Source organism: Rissa tridactyla, chromosome 21 (genome assembly GCF_028500815.1).
Source record: "Rissa tridactyla isolate bRisTri1 chromosome 21, bRisTri1.patW.cur.20221130, whole genome shotgun sequence".
NCBI lineage: Eukaryota > Metazoa > Chordata > Aves > Charadriiformes > Laridae > Rissa > Rissa tridactyla.
In genome coordinates this window covers 979,577-1,004,308 of record NC_071486.1, presented here as the reverse complement: position 1 = coordinate 1,004,308, position 24,732 = coordinate 979,577, and the positions used below count along the sequence as shown (strand labels likewise).

General features: G+C 60.9%; 2 protein-coding genes across 2 annotated transcripts; both read right to left on the bottom strand.

Moving 5' to 3' along the window:
• Nucleotides 1-2,275: 2,275 nt before the first annotated feature.
• On the bottom strand, nucleotides 2,276-3,152 carry PHLDA3 (pleckstrin homology like domain family A member 3). The gene is made up of 2 exons (XM_054181521.1): nucleotides 2,801-3,152; nucleotides 2,276-2,397 (listed from the first exon to the last, which is right to left on the bottom strand). The coding sequence occupies exons 1-2, from the start codon at nucleotides 3,150-3,152 to the stop codon at nucleotides 2,276-2,278; spliced, it is 474 nt and encodes a 157-aa protein (XP_054037496.1).
• A 5,496-nt stretch (nucleotides 3,153-8,648) lies between these two features.
• Nucleotides 8,649-23,279, bottom strand: CSRP1 (cysteine and glycine rich protein 1). Its single transcript, XM_054181518.1, has 6 exons — nucleotides 23,127-23,279; nucleotides 16,187-16,299; nucleotides 11,766-11,934; nucleotides 11,249-11,375; nucleotides 9,370-9,463; nucleotides 8,649-9,088 (listed from the first exon to the last, which is right to left on the bottom strand). The coding sequence occupies exons 2-6, from the start codon at nucleotides 16,296-16,298 to the stop codon at nucleotides 9,012-9,014; spliced, it is 579 nt and encodes a 192-aa protein (XP_054037493.1). The 5' UTR covers nucleotide 16,299; nucleotides 23,127-23,279; the 3' UTR covers nucleotides 8,649-9,011.
• Nucleotides 23,280-24,732: the final 1,453 nt, after the last annotated feature.

The window sequence follows — 24,732 nt, the reverse complement described above, 5'->3', positions numbered from 1 at the left end:
TGAACAATTCAGCCCTCGCGGGCGGTGGAGTGCAGCCATCCTACCTCCCACCCGCACGCCGCTGCCTCGGCTCCCGCCTGCTCCCAGGGTCGGGCTGTGAATCCACCCGCCGAGGCCGGATCTGTCAGATTCGGGTGTCTGCGGCAGGAGAAACTCCCAAACCTGGGGGGACACGCGGTACAGGCAGGGGCTCCAGCCGCACGTTGGTCTGCAGAGTGACGAGGAGCTCAGAACGGGGACAGAAAACCTTGGCTTTCCCCATGCCCAGACCTGAAACACCGACATAGTGATTGTCCTTGCTCTTTCTGTCCCTCTCCCTCTATTCACTGCCTAAATTTCTCCCCAGCTCACGGGTACCACGGCCTCTCTGCTGCCTCATCTGGCAGTGCACCGTGGACACGTCCAGGGCTGGCACTTACACACACCCATCCTGACCGTTTCCTTCCCCAGTTCCTTGCCGGGACTTGGAAAACAGAAAATGCCTATTTGCAGCGAGTGAGAGAGCAGAAAAATGGAAAACGAGGAGTCAGATCACCCAAAACTGGCTCAAAATTCAGAATACTTTGGAAAACCCCTCACGCTGGGTGCTCCCCACCCCTGAGGGCTGCCCCGCCATGGCACAGGCTCGGGATGATGCAGGGCTTTGAATGAGACTCACCGAATCCTCCGACTCGGGGAGCTGGGGATTTATGAAAAACCCCAGGACAGAGATCCTTGCCACGGAAGCGCTGTGTGAGCACCAGCACCTTCCTCCAACTGCTGACAACCCCATTCCCTCCCAAAATGTGTGCAGGAACCCGCTTTGGGGGGGCTGGTCCACGCAGGGCTCCATGCCTAGAGCATCTCCCTGCTGGCAGGGGACCAGGTTCCACCATCCCTGGAGCCCCACCACGTTTCAGTCCCTCTGTCCCTGCCGAAGCACAGGGACGTTGCCGAGCGCTGTCTGTGCAGGGTTTGGATCTGGCTTCATCTGCGCCCCCCCCCAGCTTGGACCCCCCACTTGCCTCTACTCATTCTTGGCAAATGAAGCTCTGAGGAGCAGGGATGGCCAAGCAGGCTTCCTCAGGTGGAAAAACACCAAAAATGCTTACTCCCAGGCTGCTCGGAACGAGCCAGCACGAGCCTAGTCCTGCATGGTGAGCGGGCTCCGGCCATGCCATTATCCCTCCCCAAAGCCACCCGGAGCCGCCCTGGCACAGGGACGGGACTCCGTGGGCCCCAGGCTGGGACCGGCTGCCACAGCCTGGGGGGCCGGGGCGCCGTGCTCCCCGATTCCCACGCAGCCGGGCAATCTCCGGGAGGATCTGCAGCGCCTGCGGCCGCGGGGCTGGGGCTCAGGCTCCGGCTTGCGGAGCAGGGTGGCTCCGGGCGCTGGCGTCGGCGCTGCCTGTCGGGGCAGAGCCATCGCTTCCCCGCCGTCCCCGCCTGCGAAGCCGGGCAGCGCTCATCCCGGGTCGCCGGCCCACAAACCACCGTGGGAATCCCTGGGGACATGGGTGACCGGAGAGGCCTGGGGTGGCAGTGGGGGGCTTTCGAGCCCGACTATGGGATTTAGGGGCAGATTTAGGGGGATGACATCGAGCAGCGAAGCTCTGTGCAGGATCTGTGCTCTCCCATACCCTGCGGGGCCCCACAAATCAAAGCAACACCAGGGTAAGCAGCAGAAGGTCCTGTTTGGGGACACTTTTGGTACAGGGAGTCAGGGTCCCCATTGCCTTCCCCAGCATCCCCCATTAGCCCAAGGAGAGCCAAGGGCAGGACAGTGTCCCGCAGCACGTTCGTGTCACTGCACCATGTGGGTATGGTGCCCAGAGGGGTCCCTGCTGTAGCAGCAGCTCGCCAGCCCCTTCCCAAGGTGGGGGCTCAGGGGGAGACGCGTCCCCGGCCATATCCATCCGTCCCAGTGTCACTGGCATTCGGGCAGAGCTCACTGTCACATGGCTTCCTTCGGGCTCAACCTCATCCATCCCATCCCCTGTCCCGCAGGAGAGGCCCGGGGGTCCCCACCAGTCCACCAATGTCCTGGCCATGTCAGCTGAAGGACGGTGGGTCCCCAGGCAGGGATGTCACCTCCTGCCATGTCCAGAGCCCCAGGTGGTGGCCCTGACTGTGTCTTTTGCCCCATGGTGTCAAGGGGGTGTGGCTTGCCCACTGCAGCCGTGCCAGCCCGGCTCCTGCAGTGCCTCTGTTCTGCCCCAGGATGGGGGGAGTCAGCGCCCGCACTGGCCTCCCCGGGGCCACCGTCCCCATCCCCGAGCCGCAGACAGCAGTGGCCTCACTTGCCCGCTGGGATCCCATCCTCCCCACCGCCCCCCGAGCCGAGGGCCATCTCCATCCTGCTCTTCAGATGCTGCGCGTCCGCGGGCTGTCCCACCGGGGCTGCGTCAAACTGCACCACTGCGGAGAGAAGGTGCTTGTTACCCCCCCGGCCAGCACTGGGACGTGGGGCAGGATCCAGCCCCGAGGGGAGCTGGGGAACAGAGCCAGCCCCGGCCCTCACCGACATCCCACGTGCAAGAGGGCAAAGAGCCCCATATCTCTTGGGGCCAGCCCAGACGGAGGGAGGGTGTTACAAAGTCCCTCTGCAGGGATGCGGGGAGCGAAACCCAGCGGGGCACGCGAAAGGCAGAGCCCAGCCAGTGCGGGGGGACATGGGACCACCGCCCTGCAGACCCACCCCCACCCACGGGACCCCCTCTGTGATTCCCATGGAGAAGCCGAACCACTTGGAGATGGGGCCCAGTGGCTCATCCCCCGCGGGGTCCTGCCCCCGACCCACGGCACGGCGGGGGGTCGGTACCTGCTCGGCAGCTGTGCCGGGCGCGGACGACCTGGATCGCCTGCTGGTTCTTGAAGCGGACGAGGCCCATGGTGATCTCGGCGTTCCAGCCCGGGTCCTCCTGGGCGCAGCGGAAGTCGATCTCGTGGCTGTCGTCCATCACCACCGTGAAGTAGATGTGCCGCTCCTTCCACTCCACACACTCCACCGCCTTCATACGGGCGAAGCTCAGCTCCTTGCGCCGCGAGCCCTTGGGCTCAAAGAGCTGCAGCCCCTTCTCCGTCAACAGGCACCGCTTCTTCTTCCACAGCTGCAGCAGCCCCCCGCTCCGCTTCTCCAGCACCCCCTCTCTCAGCACCTTCTCGGGGGTCATAGCGGCTCCTCGGCCCCCCGGGACCCTCAGCACCTCGTGTCGGTGCCGCCGGGCATCACCCGCCGGGGGATTTCCAGCCCCTCCACGTCGGAGCCGAGCTCCCCGGGGCCAGGACCCCCACGGCAGCCGTGCTGCCCCCGGGGGGACTCGCCGCCCTCGGCTGGCTGGCTCTCAGAGGGGGTGAGCGAGGGGGTGCCCCATGCCGGCCGCCAGCCCTGTTGCCGGGGCTCTGCTCCCTGCCCCGTGCAGCGTGTGGGATCCCCGACGCCGCGCGCCCCAGGAGCTGTCGCTACATGCCCGGCCGCTCTCCCACTCGCATTCCTCCCCGCCTCGCCTGGCCCCTCCTGCCGTGCAGGCACCCTTCACGCCCAGGCGAAGCCCGGCCAGGCCCGGTGCAGCCCCGCTTCGCCCAGGAGGCGTTTTCGGGGTGCCCGCGGGCAGGCGCTGCCCCCGGGAAGAGGCAGGGTGGGGGCACAGGTCTGCACGGCGGCGGTGCCGGGGCAGGGCTTGGAGCCTTCTGCATGGCAGCCCGGGCGTGGGGTGCAGTGCCAGCTGCTGGGGGTGCAGTGCCAGCTGTTGGGGGTGCAGTGGCAGCTGTGGGGGGGGGTACAGTGGCAGCTGTTGGGGGGGTGTAGTGGCAGCTGCTGAGGGTGCAGTGCCAGCTGTTTGGGGGGGGGTGCAGTGCCAGCTGGCACAGGGCCATAGGGTGCAGTGCCGGGGGGGGACAGGGGGCTGTGGAGTGCAGCGCCAGCCAGGCAGAGGGTTATGGGGCACAGTCTCACTTGCAGCTGGGGCTGTGGGGTGCAGTGTTGGCGGGGGTGGGGGGCTCTGGGTGCAATGCCAGCCAGGCAGGGGCTGTAGGGTGCAGTGCTGGCTGGGGCGGGGGGGCCGTGGGGTGCAGCGCCAGCCAGGAGGGCAGACGGGTGCAGCTGCAGCCAGGGCAGAGGGTTTCGGGGTGCGGTGCCACCAGGGGCAGGGGGCTGTGGGTGCAGCACCAGCCAGGCAGGGGCTGTGGGGAACCCCTGGGTGGGGGCCCGGGGCTGGGGGGACACATGTAGACAGGAGGTGTTTGGTGCCACCTCTCCGAGATGTCCCCTGCAATGGGGACTGCCCCTGACGCCCACCACTCACCCGACCCTGCACCCAAGGGTGCTGGCCCAGCCCTCAGCACACGCAGCTCCCATCTCCCAAATCCCCTGGGACACAGGGATTGGAAGCCCCCAGCCTGTCCCACAGCGAGGACAAGCGTCCCCCAGCCTGGTGTGACTCGTGCAGGGGGGGACGCACCCCCAGAGCGGGGCCAGGGCAGCCCGGCACAGCCCGGTCCCGCCGGAGCCCACCCTCCCCTGCAGCAAAACACCCGTCTCCTTTCCAGCCCGTCTCGTTCCCGGCCACCGCAGCTTCGTCTGTTCCTCTGCCAGCGCCTGGCACAGCGGGGTTCACCGTGCCGTGCCGTGCCGGCGGGGACATCTGGGACCTTTGTGCTGGCCGTGGACTGCCAAAGGCAGTGATGGTCACAGCCTGCTGGATGTGCCCCCGGAGATGCTGAGGGTGCTGGTCCCTTTGCCCAGGTGAGGTCTGGAAGGGGAGAAAATCCCCCCGGGGATGTGCCGGGGTCACTGTCTGGGGCTGGCAGCCCATAGGTTGGCCCGTGGCTCGTTGGCTTGCAGCCGCTGTCCCAGCACTCACCTGTGTGTGTCCCCGCAGACCCCAACACCTCCGCGGCGTCCCCTGCCTGCAGCCTCCCTCGCCCCAGCCCCTCCATGTCCCCTGTCCCTGCTGGGGACATTGCCTGCAGCCGGCGTGGCCGGGGGGCAAGTCTGCAGCACTGATGAGATGCACCTAATTATCCCTCATTAAGAGGGCAGGGCAACGGCTGCCGGAGCCAGGAACTGGTTCGTGCTCCCCGGGGCCAACCTTGCCACGCTGGCGGAGATCCCGGCTGTCCCAGGAGACCCGGTTTGGTGACGTCAGGCGGCCTTGGCAGCCCTGGGGCCCTCCACACTCCCACAGCCAAAGGCCGGGGGGGGCCAGCGCAGCCCCGGAGGTCACCCCGAGCACCCCAGCACTCTGGGGAGGAGCAGAGCAGATGTGTGGGTTCCCTCCCCGAAGGAGCATCCCAGGCTGTTTTCCCACACACAGGTAACGCTCAGCTCCAGGGTTGCTGAGCCCTGGAAACTTGGGGGTGAGTAATTTGGGCACTGTCGCTCCCGGCTCTGCTCTGGCGAGCTGGAATGTCCGCGGGCACTTTTGGTTCGCCAGCCAGCCCCAGCTCCTTCATTACCACCCTGGGCAGAGCCAAGGGCTGCCAACCCCCCCAGCACACCAGGCCCCATTCCACTGCTCACTGCTTCTCCGGGCTCCCGCCACCAAGGGATGGTCATTTTCCCACATTTTCCCACAGCCGTGGATGTGAAGGAGCTTTGACCGAGCCCTTCTCCGCTCCTCTCTCCCCGGCTGTCCGTTCCCAGACCCGCAGGGCAGGCGGCTCGTCCTGCTGGGCTGCCTGGGAGGCCGCCGCCGCCGCTCCTGCCCTGCAGCAAACCCAGCAGGACTCGCAGGCTGCCGGCCAGCAGAGATCCCGCGCTCCCCGTGCACGGCCCGTCCGCACAGAGCCCTTACAGGCCGGTAACGGGGGTGCGGGGCTTGGCTGGGCAGGGTGACATTCCCACAAAGCCCTCGCAGCCGGGATGGGGCGGTGGCACGTGGCATCCCCTGCCGCAGGATGCCCCGGCACCACCAGCCGTGGGGCTCGAAGGGCTCCCGTCTGACCCCTTGGAGTGGTACCATCACCACCAGGTACCACCCACCTCTAGGGCACAGGGTGCTCGGCCACGAGCCGACCCTCTGGCTCGTCTCTTCGGAGGCAGGTTTGGGTCCCACAGCCCCTTTCCCAAGGGCTGGCAGCCCCCCATGCCAGCAGCAGGGAGGGATGGGTGCTGCTGGGTGAAACGCGGCTCCGCTGCCTCTACTGGGAGTTGGGCAACACTTGGGCGCAGATGTCCGGACACGTCCAGCTGACTGGTGTGGGCCATGCCCATGCACGGGGAGCAGTAACCAGCAGAGGGTAGCAGATGGTCACAGTGGTGCCACTGCAGGTTGGGCAGGGGATGCCCAAAAAGCACCTCTAAACCCACGCCGCTCCTCCTGGGCCTTGCCCCACCACCTCCTCCAGCCCACCTCATGTCCTCTCTGGATGTGCAGCCCCAGCGATGCCCATCCTGGTCTCCCCATGCTGAGGATGTTGGTCTCTGTCACGCCCTACGCTATTCTCAGACGAACAGTGCAACTTCAGCAGGCGTGCAGCACCAACCGCAAACCCTTGGGGCAAGGTCCCTGTCCCAAGATACTGCCCGTGAGGTCACCTGGGACCTTTGGGGGCGAAAGGTCAGCAGAGACCCACCAGCCTGGAGAAGAGAGGGCTCAGGGAGACCGAACTTGTTTTCAACTACCTAGAGAAGGGTTGTGGAGACATGAGACACAGCAGTGCGTGGCAAGGCACGGGGGCCACAAGGGAAACTCTGGTGCACATAAGGAAAATAACCTTCTCTGGGTGTACAGTGCAATGCTGTGATAAGACCCATAGTGGTGGGACCTCCATCCTTGGAGGGTTTCCAAACCTGACTGGCCACCAGAGGCTCTGATCAACCTGACTTTTGGAGCTAGGCCTGCTTGAAGCAGGAGGTTGGACTAAAGACCTCTACAGGGCCCTTCCACCCCATGTCTTTCTGTGACCCCAAGAAACCCAAACCCAGCGTTTCCTCCTGGCTTTGGCCAGGTCTCCAGGAGCAAATGGCCTCCATGGGGTCCATCCCACTTGCGCTATGTCAGTACCTCCTGTCTCTCTGACACAACCTCTACAACTACAGCAAGAAGAGACTAAAGACAGACTTGTTCTAGCCTAGGCGCCATCCCCACCTGTGGCACGTCCGGTTGAAGTGCCACAGCAGCGCAGCATCCACTGCAGGCTCCCGGAGAAAGCAGGCAGCTCCCTAACCCCCGACGCCTCCCCGGGGAGCAGGGCCTCTGCCAGACGAGGCAGCCGGGTTTCGGTCTCGGCACCGAGGGCGGTGTGAGCCCGCTGTGCTACAGCTCCCGACCCACCACCGCGTCCCCGCACCGGGGCTGGCTGCTCCGCACGCCACGTGCCATCCGCCAGCGCCTCGCCAAACCCCAGCCACGCAGCCCAGAGCAACGGGACCAGACAGAATTTGGATCCCAGACTGGGAAAACTAGGGGGAGGGGACGGGATTTTTGGAGATGTTTAAAGAGCTTACTCCCCATCTCAGCTTCAAAAACATCGTGTAAAAACCAAGGATGTGACGAATGGGAGAAAGTGCTTAAGTTAATAAAGGAGCCCGAGTCCTGCCCCACAAAAGGATTTCTGCTTCTCAAAACACTACCCATCTCATTTACTCAACCACAATGTTTATAACTTTAAAAAAATAAAACAAAAAAAAAAAAAGCACAACCAAAACTAAATTCCCTGTGGAGTTCATAACTCTTAAGCTGCAGCGAGGCTGATCCTGTGGGTACGTCACGCCGGTCAAACGAGAGAATCGCAGGAGGAAAGTAAAGAGTTTAGATGAAAATGAATTATATCTGGGAAGCTGCCAAACTGACGGCTTAATGATCCAGAGTGCTGCTAAAAATCCAGGGAGTAGGTGAAAAGCTGTTAATTATTCAGCGCTGCTGGGCACGCCTGTTTGGAGAGGCGCCACCTAAAAGCACTGATAGGGGTTTCGGTGGGGCGTGCAGGTGTGGTGTGCTGCCGACGCACCCGGGAAGGTCCGTCCTGGCCTCCCTGCATCAACCGCTGCTTTTGAACTGGTTATGGAGCGCAGGAGCAGGGGCAGAGCCCAGCCCACACACCTCCGCTGGCCGCAGCTGGGCCACTTTAATTGCAAGCCATGATTGCGAACGATTACAGAATCACAGAACCACGGATTGGCTGGGGTTGGAAGGGACCTCTGGGGATCACCCAGTCCCACCCCCTGCCAGAGCAGGGTCACCCAGAGCAGGTGGCACAGGAACGTGTCCAGGCAGGGTTGGGATGTCTCCAGAGACGGAGACTCCCCCACCTCTCTGGGCAGCCTGTGCCAGGGCTCTGCCACCCTCACAGGAAAGAAGTTCCTCCTCATGTTGAGATGGAACTTCCCACGGTCAAGTTTGTGCCCGTTGCCCCTTGTCCTGTCCCCGGGCACCACTGAGAAGAGCCTGGCCTCGTCCTCCTGACACCCCCAATCACCACCCTCTGAGCTCTGTCTTTCAACCAGTTTTCCACCCACCCCACTGTCCATTCATCTAACCCACACTTCCTAAGCTTCCCTATGAGGATGCTGTGGGAGATGGTGTCAAATGCCTTGCTGAAGTCAAGGTAGACAACAGGGTAGACAATTCCTGTCCTCCCTCTACCTCCAGACCTCCAGCTCTGGTCACCCACCGCACCTCCTCAGCCCCAGACGGGGAATAAACTCTCCATCTAGGCCAGGCGTCGGTCAGCTTTGATGTTTATTTCTTGCTCGGTGGCACGGTGCGGCGCGGCTGAGCACGCATCCCGGCGGGACGGGCAACGAACGCGGAGCAGCAGCACGTTTGGGGCACAGGGGCCTCACCGCGGGTGGGTGTGAGCTGTCTCCCTGCCGGCACCCGCACCAGCAGGACCCGATGGGGACCATGCTGGGACTCCCACAGCTTCGGGGTGCGCTGGTCAGGGCGGGGAGGAAGGGGCTCGTGCTGGGAAGCAGCGGGTGGTTATTGATGATGGCGAGGATGCTCACTGCGGGTGCGGGAAGGGTTGGGCAGAAGAGGCTGGTATGGACAAGCCCTGAGCGACAGGAGAGCCCGGCTCCTGGTGCCTCACTGCGAGTGGATGAGCGCCCCGGCGCCTTGCCCAAAGCCAAAGCCCTTGGGACCGAAGTTCTTGGCGTAGCAACCTGCAGAGGACGGGAAGGGAGAGATGGGTAAGGCCAGCAGCAGGTCCTCCTCTCGAAGCAGGCACTGCCTAAACAGGACAGGGTTTGCCATATTTCCTGGGCAAACAGAGAGGCCCCAGGCACAGCGGGAAATCCCCCGGTTCCATGGCCAGCCAGTCCCCACACTGGGGCCACCATCTCCCCAAACCTCAGTCCCACCCTGGTTCCCTGCACTGGGGTTTTCACCCCCTGCCTCCACCCTCCGGGGCCCAGGACAAGCCAGCGGGGATGGTGACACTCACCTTTGCAGTAGATCTCCCCGTCTTTGTCTGCCAGGGTGGTGGACTCCAGGCTTTTGCCACACTTGGCGCAGCGGAAGCAGGACTTGTGCCAGGACTGCGGGACAGGAGCAGAGCCCGGTCAGACAGGGCAGCAACGCTTTGGCTGACAAACAGGCTCTGACCCACAGCGGTTGGCAAAGAGGTGTGAGCGGGATGGAAGCTTTACTCTGGAAGGAGCCGTGCTCCCAGCCCGGGGGGCAGATACAGAGAGGAACCATCAGGTGTGGTCACTGCCCCCATGGTGGTCTGGTTCCACAGAGCTTTCACCCCCACTCGCAGAAGTCATTTGTACAATAATTTGTACGGAGCAATCAACCCCGAACTTTGGAGAACATCCTCTCCTGAGCAGCAGGATAAATCCCCCGCGTTACCTATCCGTACGTTCGCTGGGGTGGCAGCGGGGTTGGGACACCTGCCCCTACACAACGGCAGCTCCAAGGAAGGCAACAAACAGACACTAAGAATGCAGAAATCAGCCAGTGTTTAAAAATACCACCCCCCCCGCGGCTTCATCAGTCCTCTGGGATAAATGAGCTCACAGCCTTTGAGCAGACCTAGAGTAGCCAGAGCTGCTCACGGAGGAATTTAAATAAACACTTTGGAAAACACGGAACCTTTTTTGGAAGAAAATGTGAAATTAGGGGGCTGGAGGAGGAGGTAGCAGATGGAGTCATCCAGCAAACATTAGCACATGAAATACATGCTCTGGAATCCTCTCCGGGTTTGCTTGAGTGTAATCGTTTTGCCAGCTTTGGTTCCCCATAAACACTGAGGCCAGAAACCAGGAAGCCCAGATCATGATTTTAAGGGTAAGTTTGGCTTCTGACCCTGGGCTGACCCTCAAGGTGTCCATCACAAATCCCTCACTGCCAGCCAGGGTACCATGATGCTGGGAGGCCCTTTCCGTTGACTAGATGCCTCCTTTCCTTGCTTTGGGGACAGAGGGCAAACAGAGGAACCCCAGGGAGGACAGAGCCCGGCAGGGGCCAGTGAGTGACCCGACGTCACCAGGGAGGGGGTGAGGCTTTCCCAGCATGGCCATCCCGTCCCCTGCGGCACAAGCAGCCTGACCCGCTGCCTCAGCGAGCTCTGCACGTGTGCCTGACCCCAGGGGGAAGGTTGCTTCAGGGCAGGGACCTCACGCCGGGTCCCCAAGCTGACAGAGCAGAAGGTGTCCCCATGCCCTACAGAGGGCTTCCCAGAGCTGGGCAGGACAAGGCCACAGCTCGGGACACAAAGGACCCTGGTGAAGTGATGAACTTGACATAGGAAGCACCAGGGCTGTTGCAGAGTGTCCTTTACACCTGGCCCTGAGCAGACCCAGGCCACCAGCCCAAGAGAGGCACCGAGCCCATGCCCACACCTCCAACCGCTTGCCCTGCCTACGGGCAGCGCTGACCACTGGAATTCACTCCCTGCCTCGAATTCGGGCTGCGGTATCCCAGCCTGCGGCAGAGGGTGCAGAAGGCTCACTGGACGTTGCACTTGCTGAGTTAGTGGTGGCAGGGGCCATGGCCCACATCACTGCTTGTCCTCCCAACACATCTAGCAGCAGGGACATCCACCGTGACGTATGCTGAGCAGTGCTCCAAATATTTAGTATAAAATGCATTTCCCTCCCATCTACAAGTCTGTAAGTGCGAGGCAGCCTGGAGAACCTGGTTTCTAAACATGCCAAGATCTCCATTTGGTGCCAGGCTTCTAGGTGAGCATGGCCACTGGACCCTAAGCCCAGCCCTGGCTGGAGGCGTAGCAGCCCAGCCTGCAGCAGCCTGGGGCTCAGGTCAAGACCTTCTCTGAAGGTGTCCCTGCCACACAGCAACTCCATCCCCCTTCTTACCTTTCCAGCTCCAATCACCTTCTCGGCTGCGTACACCGCTTGCCCGCAGCGAGGGCACCCATCGGAACCCCCGACCTTCTGGGCCATTCTGGCTGCGTTAGGGTTGGTGGGTCGGTGGGGCTGGCCCCTGTGGACAGGAGGGAGTTCGTGATCAGGGCTGCACAAGCAAGATGGGGGAGGGAAGGCCTATGGGATCATAAATCCCAACCCAGTGTTGAAGGGCCCGGAGCTGTAGGCACAACGTGTTGAGCCCCATGGAAACTTCAGCCTCACGGCTGTGTGCTCGGAGGGGACGGGCAGCACGCCCAGGCTATGGGGACATGTCCTGTCAAGCCCCATCCCACCCAGGGTTGAGCGGGTTTCCCCCGAGGAGCAGAAAGGCAGGGCAGTCCGCGGCACCCTCCAGATGAGATACTGCTGGGAGTTCAGCACGGGCTACACAGCCAACTACATCACAAGATGTGGGGGAGAAGGTGCCCGCAACCACCCCAGTTTCGAAAACAAGATTTCAACTCACTCTTCATATTTGATTCCCAGGGACTCGCCCTTGTCAGTGCTCAGGGTGCCTGCTCCCTGCCCGTAGCCGTAGCCCTTGGGGCCGTACTTCTTGCCGTAGCAGGACTTGCAGTAGATCTCCTCTCCATGCACAGCAACAGTGGTGCTGTCCAAGTTCTTCTTACAGACCACTAGAAAAGAGGGGAGGGCCCTGCCATTAGCCCGCTCATCCAGAGCTCGATAATTAGCTGGAGAAAACAAGTCCTCACAAGGGATAGAACAGCTCAGCTTTCAAGGAGCGAGGAAACCCTAGACGAGATCCTGGTTAAAGGGAGCGCATGCAAAACAGCCAGAGATAAGGATCACAACAAGAACATTGTCAGGCTTTAAAAGGAAGCAACCGCCAAAGCTACAAGGTTGATACTAAGGAATAGCTCTGTTAACCCTCCTGGTGCTGGTATCCCAAAGGTGCACCTAAACTGGGGGGGGGGGGGTTGAAATTCCCGTCACAAGCATTGGGACGGACGTCCCTGCCCCGCTCCAGCTCTGCCACGCTCCCGCTCCCCTGCAGATCCGCAGCAACAGGCACTCGGGGGAAAGCAATGTGAGCAAATATATTTTCCCCTGTGTTTAGACGGACTCAAAGCACATCTGCAGCCGTTACCACCGCTGATGCTCTGTAAGGTTTTTGGCACATTACGCTGTTGTGGACAGTTGCCTCTCCAGACCCTGAGACCACCATGGAAGAGTTCATGCTGATGTGTCCCCCCCGGTCCAGGTGTGTGCACATAGGGTGGTCCCAGGTGAGGAACACTAGCTCAGCTGGGTGTTCCAGCCTTGGGGATCAACAGGGGATGGACCATGGGACAGGAGGAGACGGCAGCCAAGCTCGGGGTCCCACCTGAGCCCATCCAGAGCTTCAGCTTGGTGCTGGGCTCAGGCCACATAGACTTCGCCTGATTTTTAGGTTTTCCTGACTCCTGTCCCAGCTCTGATCTCAGCCTCCACGTCGGCTTCCAAACCCTCCTTGGAACACGCCGCCCAGCAAGCCGGAGCGGGAGGCAAGCAGCACCCAAACGGGCTCACAATCATCTCCGGTGTTTACCTGCCCCGAGCAGGATCCAGTCGCCTGGGGCAGAGTCCACAGCGCTGGCAGCCGGCCCCAAAACAGATCCTGTTACAGCTGCGACACAGCCTTCCCCCATCCCGCTCACATGCCTTAAATGTCGAGGCTCGCAGCAGCCCGCTGGCCTCTTCGCCAGCGGAAAAGTTTCTTGGTCTTTACCAATATCGCAGGAATGCAAACACAGCAGCACACTCCTCTCGGAGCAGCGTGAACCACAGCACTAAACGCGGGGGCGAGAGGCCGCCTGCCTCGGCCCAATTACTAAATATGGTCCTTCTCCTCCAGGGCCGTGGAGAACCCCGTGTGCTGCTGCTGGGAGAAGGAGGTGGAAAGGGAAACGTCTCCTGCCATCTAAGGAGGATCTGGCAGGGTCCTCTCCTGGCTACGGGCTCCTGCGTCCCACCACGGCAGGAGCCAGGGATGGAGCACACATCCCTGTTGAGAAGGACCAGCTCTGGTTAACTGGTCCCATAGGTGCCAAGTTAATGGGCTGGTGTTGGGGTTGTCGCTGCATTACCCTGGAGCTCATCAGGAGAAACGCTGCATTCACACAGACCCTCCAGGAGGGGAATTTGGGCACTTTTACTGGCACATTTAAAGAGCTTTGTCCTGGGGGTGGGAGTGAATGAGCTCAAGGGCATCTGTCCCTCTCTCCCACCGTGCTGGGGGGATGCAGAGCTGGATGTAGAGGATGTAGATGTAGAGCTCTAACCTAAGCTTTCACGGTCCCTCATCTGTACAAGCCACAGACACTTTGAGAGGCAGCAGAAAAATTCCTTCCCGGTCTGCTTCCTAGAAATCAGCCCCCAGCTCCCGGGTTTCTGCATTGCAGAAATTCCAGCGCGCCGCACTCATCGAGTTAAGGACCCTTTGTTTTTCTAAGAGCGGTGGAGTTGCTCCACAAAACAATTAGACAAGAGCTGCTGCTACTTTCAGAGGCCAAACGGGCTCATTACAGTACATTTCTGCCATGTACTATTGACTCACTTGGATGGACGCCACTGAGTCAATCACCAAGTCACTCCCTGAGCCGATCTCCAGTTCTAATGCACTGTGGTAGGTTTGGCTCCTTTTTGATTATTTTTTTGGCAGGTCAGGTCAAAGTATTTGTTTTTCTTCCTTAAAGATAATGGCTTCAAGTTCCCTGATGAGGCCCAAACGCAGCAGCGGGGAACAGGCTGGGAACGCAGGAGGTCGGTGCAGCTCAGCATCACCCGCAGCCTGTGCCACGGGACTGGGAATACAGGCAGCCCTGCGGGCTGGCATGCGAGCCACGGCCCCAGCTGGGGAGCCCACAACCGGACGGGCAGAACTGCTGGGGTACACGTGGAGTGTGATTACGTACACCTGCAAAGCACAGGGACAAGAGCCCTGGCTGTAGTCGGGTCCGGACCACTCCCTGGTGACCTGCATCCACGAGCAGACGTGGGATGACCTTCTTCCCCACTTAGGCCGTGTATTCCCTTCTGGAAGCAATGCCTTTTGCCTGATTTCGTGGCTCCTGGAGGCCTGCCCCCACGCTCCGGGTGCCAGCATCGCTCGGCAGAAGCTTTCCCTAGCGATCCAGCTGTGTGCACGGGTGCCACACGGACAGGCAGAGGCAGCGCAATGGGATCTTAGTCCCCATACTGAGGTCCTCCATTGATATGGACTCAGATGGTAAAAGCCATTCGAGGGCAGATGAGGGTAACGTTCCCCACCCTCCTTATCTGAGGCTGCAGAAGAAACATGATTTCCTGCTGCGGAGAGTGGCCGCAGTAAGGACACGGCCTGCCATCCCCTGCCTGGCCGGGAAAAGCCTCTCCACAACTCCCCTTCGCAGTCCTCTAGAGCCAAAGCAAGGTTTCCAGCCTGGAAATTCCCACATACGAGACCTACTGGCCACACTGGCCACTCTTCACCCTGCGCAGGGAGCAGAGACGCACAACAGCCTCTCTCGCTCGCATCTGCATCCATCTGTGCAGCCCAGGCAGGCTGGCCAAGAAGGATCCAGTATCGGTGCCAGGCGGCCACAGCAGCACGGCAGGGATCGGCCCCATGAGGACACTGGTATTTCCCGGCTGGAATGGGTCTGCAGAGATTAGTTCTAGCTGTGTGCCTCTTTATAGACCCCAGCTCTGCTTGCTGCCCGCATGGAAAAGATGACGTCTGTGCTCCCTGCTGCAAGGGGCTGGCGAGACTGGGAACAGGGCACAGGGACCAGCTGAGAAAACGCTAAACCTCAGCGGGGCCCTGCTGCAAGGGCAGCTCTGAAGATGCACTTCTGCTTCTGCTGCTCTGCGGTGGGTGCAACGTCTCGAACAGCCATCAGCGGACACTGGCGATGTGCACGCTCCTGTCAGCACGTGACAATCGCTATTCTGTTACGTGGGAGTCTTCGGGGGCAGGGGACGGAAATCTGGTAAATCAGAGGCTGAGGAGAGTGGTCGTCTTTCTATTCCAAGGTCCCGCAGCCCCCCTGGATGTGGATGCTGCGGGTTTAAGGAGCTGCTCTCAGCACCGTAACGCTACTCGCCTGTCCCTGCTGCCCCGGTGTCCCCCGAGGGAGGGGAAGGGTGTCTGCGGACCCGCGGGATGAGCCCAGGAGTACTTGTAGGATCCTGCAGAGCGGGCAGAGGGAGGGATCTCTGCACTGAGTGACCCCACAGACAGATCCTGTTCCACTGCCCTGCCCTGAAGGTGACACTTGGGTCTAAACACACACCAGAGACCCTCCGCAGTAGCAGATTTGTAGGCAGGCTGGAGGCGGTGCTTTAGCACTTCACAGCAGGCCTTCCGTCAGCAGAAGGGCCAGGACAGGACCACGTCTTCTTCCCATCATCTCCTGGGACACAGGGGCAGATCCCATGCCAGTTCCCAAGGCCCAACCACCTTTTTAGTGTGGCAAAGCCACTTAGAAGACTAAAGCTAGCATCACCTCAGAGCACTGCATGGGATGTGCCACTTTCTGCCACCACTGTTTGGAGAGTCCCTGTCTCATGCTCCAATCTCAAACATCTGGAGAGAGTCTAGAGGACTCATCCCAGCCTTTCCCTGCTGTAGGGTCAGGCTAAGTCTTTGCGTGGGTGCTGCTGAGGTCAGCCCTGACAGCTTGGATGGTCCCTGGTGTCCTGGGATGATCTGTGTTCCTTCAGCAGAACTAACTTCCAAGTCTGGAGAAAAGCAGAAAGCCTGCGACACGGCGCCCACAGCAGGGCTGTGTGTAGAGGAATCCTAACGAGAGTTTACAGGGGTCATAAACAGGACGTGACGGGGCACCCAGCCGTCGGAGAGCCGGGAAGCGGGGCGGGAGGGGCGAGGGAAGGGCTGGTACTCACTGCACAAGAAGCAGGACTTGTGGAAGCTGTTGCCTTCACACTGCACCTCCTCGGCGAAGTATACCGCCTTCTGGCAGACGCCACACTTCTTTCCTCCTCCCCAGTTGGGCATCCTGCAGAAAAGGCACAGGCAGGAAGAGCGTCAGGGAGGGGGGTCGGGCAGGAGGCAGGGACGGGGCAGTGCCAGCAGTGCCAGCGGTGCTCCAGCAGCCGTCCCACATCTGCACAAGGAGAGACCACTCATGGCCGTTTGCTGTGAGCACAGATTTGCAGGGCTGGCAAGTAGCAGAATTAGCAGATGCCCACGCGATCCGTCGTTACAGCACCCAACCGTATCAGCTGCCCCCCAGGGACCACGGGTCCTGCCAGCCAGGAGCAGCAGAAACGCCCCTGACCTCAGAGCCATGGGACCTCACAACTCCAGGAAAAGGGAGGAAGCAGGACAATGATGGGAGACAGTGCTTACAGAGGTACCCACAGCCACAACACCTCGTTAGATCACAGCCCTGCTATTACCCCTCAGCAGGGCAAGGCCACAACGGCCAGGGTGACTGATCCTTGGTGCTGTGTCACCCCACTGGAAACAGTTCCAGCTTCTCCTCCCTGAACTCCTCTTCCGTTTCTGCCACCACTGGGCAGGGGTATAGTCAGGACTGCCCAAAGAGCAGGAGCCTGATACCACCAAACTCTGGCACCGTTTCCCCCATAGCATCAGTAGCTTGTGCCTTGCCCGGACAACTGCTCACAGGTTCCCCCTGTGCCCGGACATCTCAGTCTCCTCCAGGACTGCAGGAACCATCACAGAGGCTGGGAAATCAGGAGCTCCGGGGACACAGGCTCATGTGCAGGGCAACCACCTGAGCACCAAGCTAAGCTACCATGCAGCTCCTGGGCAGGATATGAATGCTTCTCTTTCTCTCTCCTTTTTCCTGAAACGTATCTAATGAGACATGATCAAGAGGTCCCTTGATCTGCAAATTTGCAGATATCCCCGTAATACTGTGAGCGGCTAACGTAAGTAGCAGAGCTCCAACCCAGAGGGGCCTTGATACTTTTGAAGACCAGGCCAACGTAAACCTCAAGACGTTCAAGCAACAAAGTCCTACCAGGGGATTCTGAGGGAGGCAGGCTGGTTGAGCGTGGCCAAGCGGAGGCTAAGGAGGATCTAACAGCAACCTAGGCTTGCTACAAGGACAACAAAACAAAACACTTTTTGGTGGCGCCAATGACATAAGAAAGGTCAATGGGCACAAGCTGCAGCTTGGAGGGTCTCCATGGCCTCTCTCCGTCAATTCTGTAATTCTCCATCCGGCTCCCATGTGGGGACAAGCAGCAGAAGTCACCCTCCCCATTGCAGGCACAGCCGTGTGCTCCCCGACTCCCAAACAGCAAAAGCAGAGGGATGAGGTCCCCACTGCACTGTGTGCCACCCCACAGCACGCGAGGACCTCATCCCCTCCCTGGGCTCGGCCGCGGGGCTGTGAGGAGGGGGAGTTGGGTCTGCCCGGGCACAACGGGGGCAAAGCCTTTGAGCCCGCTCCCTGCCACAGCTCCAGATCCCTGGGTCACCTCAGACAGCTGGAGCCCCATCTCTGGGTCTCCAGTCGCCCACCCAATGGCTGAGCCACCACTGGAAACAGTTCCAGCTTCTCCTCCCTGAACTCCTCTTCCGTTTCTGCCACCACTGGGCAGGGGTATAGTCAGGACTGCCCAAAGAGCAGGAGCCTGATACCACCAAACTCTGGCACCGTTTCCCCCATAGCATCAGTAGCTTGTGCCTTGGACAAGTACTGGCTTGAGCCCTGGCTCCCGTTGGGGGGCTGCTAAACACAAGAGGATGGGGGCTGTATAAATGCCAAATGGAGAGGTGAGGGCGGATGAAGCGCTGCAATCCCTCTGCTAACAGCCACGGGGAGGTCTCCGTACCTTCCAGCGTATGGGAAAGCCGAGCTCTTCCCTGTATAAAAGTGTTTTGTCAGGCAACAGGAAAGGGAAATTGATCTCAGCCTGGTTATCGCTGCGGGTCACGGCCGCGGGGCTGCGCAGAGGCACTGGCTCCCGGCTGCACGGGGGGTCTCAGCGCGGGACAGACGGACGGAGCTGCGAGGGTGCCAGGAGCGAGGGCTGCAGGGACCCAAGGAGCTGTGGTCGGGGTGTGATCACAACAGCCGGGAAGTCTCTTTTCCGAAGGCCCTGCAGGCTGGGCTTCCCACTGCCGCGCAGCCCCTGCCAAATCCCTCCCTTCCAGCCCCATCCTTCCAGTCCCAGCCTTTGCATTGCCTTAAAAGGACACAAACTGTTTCTCTCCAGAGCCTGTTTTTCCCCCCCTGCACCGGGAGGAGGGCCCGACCTGGGTCAGGAGTTTCCTTGGAGGGCAGAAACATCCAGCGGCATCCTCCTGCCAGCCCAGCCAGCGGAGATCCCCCACAGCGTGGGAGCCCACTGGCCCCTTTTGCCCCCGTGCCCACCAGTGACCCCTGGCCAGGAGCAACACGACGCTGGCTACAGTTTCTCTGGGTCCCCCCTCCCTTTCCAAACACAACACCCGGCAGAGCCCATCTCTGGGACTCCCCAGCCCTGGTTTTGGGGGGGAGCCTCACACAGGCCCCCTGCCATTGCTCCCTGCTCCACAGCCAGGGCGTCTGCGAGCAGGCTCAGGGACGAACTGCCCGGCATGGGTTGGAGCCAGCTGCTCCCTGTTTGCTCCACGGCACATTTTCTTCCCCTTTACAGCAGCAGCAGCGAAGGAAGAGGCTCTGCTTGTCCCGAACAGCAGGGTTCATCTGCCCAAACCGAGACACCAGCAGTGGGGACACCGTCCTCCGAGCCGCCTGTAAGTCTACGGGAGGAGATAAGCTGCTTCTGGGTGAAGATCCTCTGGTGTTTGCCACAAGAGGAGTTTGAGCCCCTTTTGCTGCTTATTTTCCTCCATCCTCCATGGGAAAGTTGCAGGTGCCTCCTCCATGCAGTTTAAACAATGTCACCGTGATTTTGGCAGGGGACTCGCACCGTGAAGCACCCAGCAGCACAGATGCAGACCCAGCAAAGCCACATCCCAGCAAGGCCTCCTGGCACCTGCCAGGACGGATCTTCTGTGGGCAGAGACCATGAAAATGAGTTTGTCCTGGGGATACACGGGCTTGTGATAGCTCACAGCCGGGCACAGAGAAAACCTGAGGTAAGGTTTAAGTTGCTGGGAATTCCCTCTTAGTCCACAACATCCACAGGCAGATGCTGAGAGCCGGGCAGGCCACGCAAGAGACCAAAAATCAGCTTATGCTACAGGTCACCATCGGCAAGAACAAAAAGACCAGGGGCACTCTGCTCACGGAGCCTGGGACACGCACCAGCCGCCTCAGAAGCAAAATCTTTACAATAACCGGACCCATCGTCCCACTTCCCCAGTTAATGCCTACTTAAAGACATTGTCAGAGAGCTTGCAACACTTTCAACATTTTTTTCAGAGTACTTTGCACCATGAGCACCATATTCTGTCCAATTGCAACATTTACTGACCGCAGTTGCACTTCTCCAAATCCCTATTAGACCCATGCAGAATGAGGAACAGGAGGGGAGTGTCGTGCAGCCAAAGGCCTCACTGAGCACCGGCAAGAAAGGCACCCAGGGCTGCCAAAAACCAAGATTATTTTCCTCCCTCCTGCAGCTCCGCATCCCGTGTGGAGCAGCAAAGGTAACCAGGGCCCGACAGCCAGCACCCTGCGTGCCAAGCGTGGCTCAGCCCCGCAGCCGGTCCATCAGCCGCTCTGGAGAAGGCAAGGGGCCTCAAAACGCAAGACGCCACCCTTTGAGCAGCAGCCGTGTTGCTGGGCGACACAGGCACCAGTGAGGCTTGTGCAGAACCACACAAGTCTGACACTTTTTGGAGATTAACTCTCATCGCAGTGTCCGATGTCTGACTCCGCAGCCGTACAGTTCACCTGGTCAAGTGCAAGCCACGGACTCACCCACGTTTCAGATGGGCTCGCGTTGCACCAGTCTGGGGGGCAGTCTAAGCTACGCTAAACCAGGCACAAACCAGTATGGAACCAGATGTCATGGTGCTTTGGGATGTCACCTAAACCTGGGCTGTGAGGGGAAGCGGGGAGCAGGTGAAGCCAAGCCGTCGGGCAGTAGGAACACACGGTCACCCTCTCCTTAGTGTGGATTGAGAGATCCGTGTGCTTGGAGCCCTCACGCCAAAGCTGACAACCACCCTCTTACCTGCCCGAGAGCAGCTGGTTTGAGGCCGACGGAGCCAAAGCAGCCCCCGCCGCCCAGCGACCGCAGCTTCGCCCCTCCGGGGGCACCCAGAGCAGCGCAGGTTCCCCGCTGCACCCTCTGATGGACTTTACCTGCAGCCACCAGGGCGTCAGCTCAACCGCTCGAGCTTCTGCAACAGCTGGAAAACCCTTCCCACGTATGCGGCCAGACGTTCTACTAAAATCCTACGGTGATTAATGGCAGAGCAATCCCTCTGTGCTTGGAGGAGATCGCTGAGGAGCAGGACTCACGCTGGCCCATGGAAAAGGTTCTTTTTTTTTTCTTTGCAATGAGAGCATTAATGCAATGCCAACGGACGGCAGTAAAGTACTGTCAGGGCTGCACAAAACTCACTCTGAACGATGTTCACAGCTGGGCACGCAGGATTATTACATGGCCTGGCAAAGGGACAAGGCAAAGGGGAGGAAACCACAGTAGGAGCCCCAAGCCCTGGGGTCTGATTATTGCCTCTCGGTTTAGAGCAGCTGGCACCGCCATGAGATGAGCAGAAATCTGGAGGAGGAGACACCTAGACAGAAGAGGTGTGTGGGCAGAGCAGAAAGGAACCGGCTCATGGGGATACACCTAACACCCCGTGGGGAATCGCCAGGATGGAGCATCAGGGGTTCAGCACCCATAACCGCAACCGGGGCCATGGGACTCTGCCCCAGAGGAACGGCATCTGTCATGGAGCAGCTTTCAGGTCACCTGGGCACAAGTGGAAATTACCCTACAAGAGGCAAGTTAGAACTGTCCCCCCTGTCCTGCCGCCATGTAGTCAGCAGGGTGGAGCAGTGGCGTGAGGAGACTCTGGGCTGCCAACAGTGTAAAAGAGGATAAATGAAGGTCATTCGAGATACCGGGATGTCAAACAGGTGAGCAAGAGGAGAATGGGGTCCAGAAGCTGGTGAGCAAGAGGAGAATGGGGTCCAGAAGCTGGTGAGCACTGGGGAACGGCAAAACACCGGGCATCACCTCGGAGAAATCACAGAATGACCCAGGAGACGCAGCTGTACCAGATCAGACATCTCTGAGGGCTTCGCCATGAGAGGAGGGGAGGAAGTCAGGAGGGTCCAAGGTCCAGAGTGATCCTCACCCACGGCTCATCTACTTAACAGTTCCCAAAGCCACACCGCCAGGCATCACTTCTGCTGCCTCCGCTACGGCAGCCTTTGGGTTCGCCGTGCCAGGGAAGGGGCCCGCGCGAGGCCAGCACCGCACTGAGCCGCCTGCCAGACACGGCTATCGGCAAGTGCCCACTGGCCACCACGTGCCCACGGACCAACACACCATTGCCCACTGGCCACACTGCTCCAGGCTTTGGCTACAAAGGCGACTGGAAAGCTTCCTATCACCACTGGGTTCCTCAAAGAAAATCCCAATCTTATCCAGAACAAAAGCCAAAAGCATTTTCAGGTACGCTCAGAAAAGCTACTGGCTCCTGCAGAATGAAAATCCATGACCTGACCAAGCTCATTTTATTTAGCTTTGGCAAAGCCAAATCGGTCGCGTCCTTCTCGTTCTGTGCTGCCTCCCAGGAGCCAAGTGCCGAGCTCAGCCGCTCCAGGGGCTGGGTTCAGGCACTGCCATCCTGGCCGGAGGGGCCCTGATCCAGGAGAGAGGAGCAGCCGGCTGCGAGCCCGAGGCTGGGCAGAGGGTGCCCACCAACCCGTGGGAGCAGGGAAGGCACCGCACAGGCCAGCAGCCGCAGCAGCAACCACTGAGCTACTTGTTAAGCAGCGAGTCCTCCCCAGGGCTAAAAAGAGCCAGGACATGCAGCATCCAAAACCAATCTTGCACCTAATACTGTTTTAGCACTTGCACCTTCTCCCCCCATCCATCCCTCCCTATATCTAATACTGCGACTTGGCAGCATCCGGTATTTTTGCCAAGTGCTAATTAACACCCCCTCCTACGTGGCGGCCCAGCTGCCGGCTCTGAGGTTTGGAAAGCGGCACCTGAAGCTGTGCTCGAGCCTGTGCCCGGCCAGCTTCCATGTAAATCCCCTCTGTAAAGCGACATCAGTCCACGCCAGCGGAGAGGATGGAGCTGGCTCAGTCTCCCCGGGTGTAAGCTTTGTTCAGGCTGCAAAGCGAAGCGACAGCAGAGCCCGCGTTTTGGGGAGGGGACAGGACGCAAGGACTCCACTCACAGCCCAGCCCGAGACCACAACCCCGAGGTTTCCCTTTGGAAAAGGGAAGAGGAAGGCTGAGCGGAGCCTTAACGCCAGCAGAAAGTTTGGCGTCGCGGTGGGAAGTGACCACGCTGCGCCGATGCCCGCTCTCCGCCGGGCCAGGGAAGATCACCCGATCTGATGCAAGAGCTTCGGCTTCCGCATCTGCCGACATGTGCACGGATGCTCCCGCCGTTCCCTGCCTCGGTGGGCCCCACCGCGCTCGCACCCACCCCACGGGCGCACGGCGGGGTCTGTGCCCCCGCTCCGGCCCCCAGCCCCGCATCCCACCCCAGGTGAGGTGCCTGGGGCGGGGGCGGGGGGGCGACGGAGGGGCTGGGCTTTGCGGGGGAGGGATGGGCATGGCGGGCCAGAGGGGATGCGGCAGCGCGGGGGGCTGGAGACCTGCCCGCCCCGGCTCGGGAGCGGCGGCGGCTCCGCAGCGGGGCCCGGGGCGGCCGGCGGGGGAAGCCGGGGCGGGGGGGCTCCCCGCCGCCCCGCACCTACCTGCGGCTGGGCTGGGCTGGGCTGGGCCGGGTCGGTGCCGGGAGCGGGGCTGGGGCCGGCGGCGGCGCCGGGGGCTTTTGTTGGCGGCGGGAGAAGGCGGGTCGCGGGGCGGCGGCGAGAGGCGCGAGCCCGGACTGATGTCACGGCGGCCGCCGCCCCGGGCTCCCGGCGGAGGAGGGCACCGGGCGGGTCCCGCCGCTCGCCCGCCGCCGGGGAGCCCCGGCACAGCCCCACCGCCACCCCCAGCCACCCCAGGGCACCGGGGACCGGCGGGCCCTGGCACTGCCCCACTGCCACTGCCCCACTGCCACCGCGGAGCCCCGGGACCCGGCACTGCCCTACCGACAGCGGGGAGCCCCCAGCACTGCCCCACCACCCCCCCTCACCTACGCCACCACTGGGGAGCCCTGGGGCCTGGCACTGTCCCACTGCCACCCCCACCCACCCCACGCCACCGGGGAGCCCCCCACCCCCGGGCCCCAGCAGCGCCCCACCACTGCTGAGGATCCCACAGCATCCCACTCCCTGGGGATCCCACCCCATCCCACCCCATCCTACTCCCTGGGGATCCCACCCCATCACATCTCACTCCTACGGGGCGGGGGGGGTTGGGGTGTGTGTGTGAACCATTTGGGGCCAGCTGCGGCGGCTCCCTGAAACCCGCAGGCGGGTTGCCAAGTGTATGTGCCACCGATAACACCCATCAGATATTTTGGTCAGTATTTTGTTATGCTCAAAGTTTTCCTCTAAAATAAAAATTGCAAGAGAAGGTGTAGAGAGCAGGGGAATAACAGCGAGTCCCTTTGGCAAGAGCCTCCCACCCGGAATGGCAACAGAACCCACAACAACAACCCTACAGTGGGTGCAGGGGCATGGGGACGCGGGGTAAGAGATAAGCACAGCACGAAACTGCAAGGGAAAGGCTGCTGCCACAGGGGCATTGGGAAAACAGTTCCAGCACAGCGGGATGGCAGGGCACGGAGCTGCGAAGAGAGGGCTCGGAGCAGTGCACTGTGGGCAACCTCGGTGCCTGCAGGAGCAGATGCTGCCTCCACCTCCCTGATGTCCCGCAGACCCTGCCGTACCTCACACAACGCGTTAGTGCCCTCCGTGCCAAAACATCCTGGGAGCAGCCTACAGAAAGTGTGGCTGCTGGGCTACAAAGCTGCTATTTCCATTTTTTCCCATGTGTTTCTACGCCAGGGCAACCCGGGAGCCCAGGAAGGCTCAGGACCTTGTGAAAAACACACTATGGCTCCAGGTAACGCTGTTTCCACCGTGAGAAGCTGAGGGCAGGCCACGTGCAAGCCCCGCAGCGTGACCCAGCACCAAGCTGCCTGTCAGACACGGGTTGCCACTGTGTGCTCAGGCCCCCCCGGCAGGACCCCGCAATCCCAGTTTGCCTTTGGGTGTTCCCTTGTGCGTTCATCCCTGCCGGGTTCTCAGCGTGGTGGGGTACAAACTCCCACTCTCCATCCCCCTGGCAATCGTCCCCCTGGATCTGGCCCCCACCAACACCCCCGTTCGGACCATGGAAGCTGGCTGCAACAAGAGGGCAGGGAGGGGAGCGGGACATCGTCCCCAGTCCCCAGCGAACCCCACACAG